Source organism: Gossypium arboreum, chromosome 1, assembly GCF_025698485.1.
Source record: "Gossypium arboreum isolate Shixiya-1 chromosome 1, ASM2569848v2, whole genome shotgun sequence".
Lineage (NCBI taxonomy): Eukaryota > Viridiplantae > Streptophyta > Magnoliopsida > Malvales > Malvaceae > Gossypium > Gossypium arboreum.
The window spans coordinates 22,088,221-22,095,286 of record NC_069070.1 but is presented as its reverse complement, the minus strand read 5'-3'; the positions used below and the strand labels follow the sequence as shown (position 1 = coordinate 22,095,286).

Sequence of the window (7,066 nt, the reverse complement as noted above, 5' to 3'; positions counted from 1 at the left end):
TTGGATGACATGGATCTTTTAGGCACACAACAGCAACCAACTATAAACCAAGATGATTCCACATTTTCAAAGAAGAAGAAAAAGACTTCTGATGCAAGTGATCATATTTCATCTACTTCATTTAATGATGCTGCCACTTTATTAGCGGAAAAGATCGAGACCGTTGGCGTTGAAATCAGTAGGAGTATTGCCTCTGAGGTGCTAATTCAACAAAGGTCAGAAATGACACTTCAAGAAAGTGCTCTAAAATTATATCCAACATTATGTGAAGTAGAAGGTTTAACTGAGGATGAGCACTATCGCGCATTGAGCAAAATTCCAGATCATCCAACGCAAATGCTCATTTTCTTTAGTTTACCTTCTTCTGTGCGATTGGGATGGGTCAGAAAATTTCTTGCTGACCATTAAAAAATCATAGTTGTGTTGATGATATTTTAGTAATTTTTGTGTTTGTAATAGTTGGATGGTATAATGACGTGATAGAATGTCATTACAATGTTGTAACTTTTTGAGGTTGTAAAATTTTATAACATATGAATTATGACATATAAACTAATGAAATCATGTCACTTTTTGTTAATATATGAATATTATGTTTGGATGTGAAATATGATTCTCAAGTTATTATTACTTCTTATATTTTACTTTTATTGTAGAATAATGTGAAATATGATTCTCAAGTTATTTATTACTTCTTATATTTTACTTTTTATTGTAGAATAATCAAATTATTTGTTTCATTTATGATATTTTAGCACATTATGTAGTGCAGTTTAAAAATAATAAAGTAGATTATATATTATTTTTATACTATTATATATTATAATTTTTAATTCATATAATAATAATTATATTAAGAATTTTATTAAATTATATATTATTTTATTAAATTATATTTAGTAATAATCATGTTAAAATATGATTAAATTATTTATTATTTTATTAAATTATTTTTAATAATAATCTTATTAAAATTTAATAATAATAACAATAATCATATGATATGCTAAACTCATTTTTTATATTGGCAATTGTGACCTAAGAGAACAGGTGAAAGGCTAGATTAAAGCAAATATATTAGGCATTGAAATGTTCTTAATAATAATTTTATATTAAAATTATTATTAAATATTATTAATAAATTTATATTAAAATTATTAATAAATATTATTAATAATTATATTAATAATGTTATTAAAATATATATTATTTTATTAAATTGTATTTAATAATAATTATATTAAAATATGATTAAATTATTTATTTTATTTTTATTAAAATATATTTAACAATAATCTTATTAAAATTTAATAACAATAATCATCTACCAACAAAATTTCATTAAGGGTACTTTGGTCATTTTAGCCTTTTTTTATGCTATTACAACATCATTCCATTTAACTAAACACAAGAATTCTATTACAGCTCTATTCCATTCCATTCAACCAAACAGTTGAATTACTGATTACAGCTCTATTCCATTACAGCTCTATTCCATTACAACTCTATTCAATTACAGTGAACCAAACGAACCATTAGTAGGTGTAAAGGTTAGGATAATATTGGACATAGATCAAATTGTCTTGAGAATCTAAAAAAAAGAAAACACACCTACATTTACAATTATTTTATGTTATGCTCGGAAGTCATTAATATAAAAAAATATTTTAAAAAGTAATCAGGAATGATAATTTAATAAAAAATTCAGTTAAATCTATTTTGAGAGAAAAATATAGTATATATTATGGCAATGTATAAGAATTTAACTACAATATTGGGTGAAAAATAAATTATGTTGTAAAATTTTTAATTAATTATTCTTTTATACTTTTTAAGTGTTTCTTTAAAAGAAAAGAAGTTATTAGCCCATTTATAGAGGAGATATGTGGGCTTGTCCAATTACAAAATCCATTGCTGGCTTTAAACCCTTAAATGCTGAAGATGCATAAACCCTAATTTCCGCCATAGCTTTCTTTCACATTCTAATAGTTATAAAGTCTTGTTGTCGTCTTTGTAGTGCTCTGTTTAGAAAGAGAAAGAGATAGAAATGGGAAGTGATAGCGAAGCAGAGAAGACTCAACAGAAGGAAAAGGAAAGGAAGAAGATGTTTGCTATTTCACCCATTGCAAAGCCCCTCGCTGGCAAAAAGCTCTCTAAGAAAACCCTCAAGTTTGTCCGCAAAGGTTTCCTATTTTCATGCATTTAGCTTCTTCTTCTTCCTTTTCTTCTTCTTCTTGCTCTGAAATCGTCCATCAAATAGAATATTCTTGAACTTTGAGGTTTATGGGTTTTGATTTTTATTGATGGTTCAATGTTACCTGTGTTTTTTATTTCTTTCAAGAGAAAATACCCAAAGCTCTAATTGTGGAATTTTTGTGATTGGCATGATGGGTTTTCGATGGTGTATAAATATGTTGGTGAAATTGTTAATTGTTCGAATTGTTAATAAGTTGTCCTTTTTTTTCCCCTTAATTTTCTAAGATAACATATATTTTTCCATTGTTGTAGCCGCTGAGCACAAGTGTTTGAAGAGAGGAGTAAAGGAAGTAGTTAAAAGTATTCGGCGTGGTCATAAGGGGTATTTTCTTTTTTATATATTGCTTCAAATCTACCTCTATGTCTGGCTTTTCATGTCTTCTGTTTGTTAAAATTTTAATCAAATTTGTGCTCTGATATTTGTTTTCATTTGGATAGATATAAAAAAAAAAATTCTTGAACTGAGAAATATGTCACATTGTCAGGGGATTGGAAGTCTAAGGCTACTTCATATATAATATTAAGCATAGTGGAATAGGAACCTCAAATACTTAATGGAGGCCTCATGTTGCCAATTAATGCACTATTGAAGGACTTCTCTAAAAGAAAGAATAATTAAATGAATAACTATTTCATTTCTCTAGGATTACTTGTTTTCTTTAAGATATTGCTGCTGATAGGGCATTCTTTCTTGATTCAACCAAAGATTTGAACTTAGGGGAATGGTTTTAATGTCAAATGTTATCGTGGGAATGTTTAATCATGTACCTTCCAATTGCTGGATGCAGGTTATGTGTTATAGCTGGAAATATATCTCCCATTGATGTCATAACTCATGTTCCAATCCTGTGTGAAGAGGCTGACATTCCCTATGTTTATGTTCCCTCAAAAGAGGTAAGCTTGGACCTCCTCTCTCTTTTATGTGTAATTTGATGCATAATTGAAACGACTGTCCTGCTTGGCCATTAAAAACCATAGAATCCTAAGTCACCCTTACAAGAGGGCTTAAAATTTAACCAATTTTTTTATCGAGTTCTTAGTCAACATGGTTATTGTTATACCCAGAAAATTGAAGTGTTGTGGCACTTGCAACATTTTGGTTAATGATTTACTGTTTTCTAATGAGTCTCTGCCCATATATATATTAGGAATATTTCTATCACAAAATTGTTTTAAATTTGGAAATTTTGTTTAAAGCTAATATGATTGCAAAGCTTTTCGTAATTGGGTTTGGACTGTTGTAATTGTAAGGCTTTCCAGGTAGCTCATTCATTTATGTGACCCTGAATTTCTATGTGCTTGATTAAAAGACTCTTGGTTCTTCGCGTGTGCATTGAGTTGAATCTGAATTCCTACATTCTTTTACCCTAAAAATGTGAAACACAAGATAAGACCCTTTGTGGGGTGGAAGGAGCTATAATGCTTTTCTCTGATGAAACCCTGTTTGATTGATTAGTTTGTTTTTGCCATTTTAGGATCTTGCAACTGCAGGGTCTACCAAGAGACTGACATGCTGTGTTCTGGTGCTAACCAAGCCCACAAAAGGGGAACTAAGTCCCGAGGAACAAGAAAAGTTAAAAGCAGATTATAGCCACATTGTAGAGGATGTATCTGAGCTCACATCCTCTATGTTTTAAGTTAACAAAAAAGTTGTCATTATAACATTTGATATTGACATCCTCTTATTTTACTTCCAGGGGGGGAATATGCTTTACTACTTGTTACTATTGTGTATCATGCTGCCATTTACTACTACGTCAAATTGCCTAGAAACTGAACAAATATAATCAAAGACGCAGTTAATTGAAGGATCTTAATCTCCAAACTTCAGAAATGCAAATTTGTAGGACTTTGGGGCCCTTTAAATCATCAAATAAGCATGCTTTTCATTTCCTTTTGTTTTTTTTCTTGAGAGAAACAGATCGTACCTGGATCTCGTAAAGTAAAAAAGTGGCCAAAAAGTTCAGGAATCATTCATTCGAAGTAAATCGCCTGGCGGTATACAATCTAAAACAAATCTGCATGTATGAATGAAACCCATACGTGCATAAATTAAAAGCTATGCGTTTTCATCTTCATGAGCATGTGCGTCACCTTCGGAGTTGGATCCTTTAGAAATTGAGAGAACAATGGACCACCAGAGGCAAGTGTAACTGGGCAAAAGGAGAACTCGATGGGATTATGAGCATGCAGATTATAACAGACATGAGCCAGAGTTGCTGAAACACATTGAAGTATGGCACATACCAATCTAGTTATTTCAGCAAAGCTGCCGAAGCGCCTATAACTATTTGGAGTAGCTGTCGGACAATAAAACCATGGTATCTCCTTATACCACCTCCATCTGGCTTTTTCCTTTCCACTCTTATAAGCTAGCTCGTTTGTGCATCCGAGCAAACCTATGAAACCCATTATCAATGCTGCCAAAGCATATTCCGGCTTATTCTCTGAAGCAAGCTGGTCGAAAACTGCTGATAGTATCTATATAGCAAAGTAGGCAATGGGCAACATCCAAGCCTATCCATTGATCAGAGAGAGAGAGAGTAGGAACAATCAGTATTCAGTAGTTAATATACTTAAAATCTAAATATCTAAATTACAGACTCTGATAATTATGATGATTGTAATTATCAGTTGAGTGTTAGTCATGCATAATTGCATGTAACAGGAGGAATATTTGGTTTATTATCAAGGCGAGATACAATTAAATCTAAGATTTAATATAGTTGATTAATATAATCATACTTGAAAGGTTAGTTTAACATATATGCAGGGGCAAAGCCAAAAAATTTTTTTAGGGGGGCCAGATGAAATTTTAATTTTTTATAGTTTATATCTTTATAATTTGTTAAGAATTAAATCTAATTTTTATAATTTTAAAGGGGCCAATGTGCAATTTTACCTTTATTAATTTAAAATTTTAAAAATTTAAGAGCTAAAATAATAATTTTACATTTTAGGGGGGGCGGGCACATGCCAGCCCCCCTAGCTTCGCCCCTGCATATATGGTTTTCAAATCCTATCATCTACAATCTCTTATCATATTCTTTGACTTCAATAGTGTGGCTTTTTTTTTTACCTAAAAAAGTTTAGTTTTTTTATGATTAAAGCAAAAAAACAATTAAACTTAAGATTTAGCGTAATAAATTCGTAGATTTATGCGTCATACTTGAAACGTGATTTTAGAAGATGTTGGATACGAATCCTAGCATCAATAATCTTATCTTATTCTTTTACTACAAAAGTTCAGCCTTCTTTATACTTTAAAAAAAAATACTAACAAGTATTGAATGAATTAGTAAAGTACATTGCACTCTTAAGAAAAGAAAATATGTTTAAATCTTAAAGATGACATTCTTGGAAGAGGTGACCATGGACCCCAAGTATGGAGAATAAAATAGACATAAAATAAAAAAATCTTCATATAAGAAATAAAGAAGGAAGAAACAGGTTCATTTGGTTTTAACCTTAGGACTTGAACCTCTTTCATGCCAGTATCTTCAATGTCACCAATTTTATTGGAGTGATTCATTATTTTATTTTTGTTTAAAATTTGGTTAGTGAGCATGAAAAGGTTTATGCATTACATTAACATTCAATTTTTGTAATATCTGGTTTGGTTTTAACCTTTTGATTTGAATAACTTCTTATATCACTATCTTTAATTTCACCAATGTTGATGGAATGTTGATCTGAATTTTGCAACTGCAATGACTAACAAACAAAAACAAAAAAACAATCATGGAGTTAATTGTTGAGAATCATATATAGGAATATATTATATTATATTTTTAATTTAGAGGATTTTTTTAAATTTGTTAGTGAGCATGAAAAGTTTATGCATTAATTGAACATTCAGTTTGTATGATATTTGGCTTCAACCTTTTGACTTGAATCACTTTTTATATCAGTATCTTCAATGTCACCAATGTTGTTGGACTGATCATCTGAATTTTGCAACCGCGGCAACTGACAAACAAAAGCCGAAATAAAAACAAAATGGAGTTATTTGTTGAAAACCATATTTAGTAACTCATTATTTTATTTAGATTTTTTTTTTCTAAATTATTACGAGAATAAAAAGTTTGCGCATTAATTCAACATTATCTTATATTTATATCCTTTTATGTAAAATATATTTATAAATTATATATGTTCAATAACCTAGCCTTATAAGTAAACTATAAATACCCAATTACAAATAACGCAATTAAGTTGTTTACCCGAACGACTTAAAATTGGTTTGGTTATTTTAATTATTAAGCTCTGATTGAGTCGGATTAGTTTTTTAGATTATGATGATTTAATAAAAAAGAATTGGAATTGATTGAATGTTAGTTTGATTGGTATAAATATTGTTGTCAATGTAGGAGAATGTGGGTTCGAATGTGTTAGAAGTGCATTATTATTTTCCTATTTATGGATTGGGTCAAATGGGGTTTGAGCTAGGCCTCAATAAAACTTCAGGTCCATTTTTTATGCTCGGGCCCGGCTCAACTTGAAAAATAAGTCTAAAATTTTGTCCAATCTCGACCCGGATAAAAATGCTAAAACCCAAGCCAGGCTTAGCCGGGCCGTATTAATTTTTTATATTTTTATATTTATATAAAAATAAATTTAAAAATATAATATATTAAATATACAAAAAACATTAAAATAAATGTTTCGAACAAATTGTAAATAAATTTTAAAAATATTTATACTTGAATAACATTATAATAGAGTAAATTAGAAAGCAAATACTTTTAAAATAGTAGCAAAATTGACAATAAAACAACAGTTATACAATATCCAAATAATAACAATAAAA

At 29.5% G+C, this 7,066-nt stretch overlaps 1 protein-coding gene across 1 annotated transcript; it reads left to right on the top strand.

Moving 5' to 3' along the window:
* The first annotated feature begins 1,928 nt into the window (after positions 1-1,928).
* On the top strand, positions 1,929-4,067 carry LOC108471120 (H/ACA ribonucleoprotein complex subunit 2-like protein). Its single transcript, XM_017772708.2, has 4 exons — positions 1,929-2,183; positions 2,509-2,578; positions 3,045-3,150; positions 3,732-4,067. The coding sequence occupies exons 1-4, from the start codon at positions 2,048-2,050 to the stop codon at positions 3,891-3,893; spliced, it is 474 nt and encodes a 157-aa protein (XP_017628197.1). The 5' UTR covers positions 1,929-2,047; the 3' UTR covers positions 3,894-4,067.
* The last annotated feature ends 2,999 nt before the right edge of the window (positions 4,068-7,066 follow it).

Excerpts from the sequence above, each read along its gene's own strand:
- LOC108471120 (XM_017772708.2), top strand. The coding sequence starts at position 2,048 with ATGGGAAGTGATAGCGAAGCAGAGAAGACTCAACAGAAGGAAAAGGAA. Across the intron at positions 2,184-2,508 it reads CCTCAAGTTTGTCCGCAAAG|CCGCTGAGCACAAGTGTTTG; the intron begins GTTTCCTATTTT and ends CCATTGTTGTAG. Across the intron at positions 2,579-3,044 it reads ATTCGGCGTGGTCATAAGGG|GTTATGTGTTATAGCTGGAA; the intron begins GTATTTTCTTTT and ends TGCTGGATGCAG.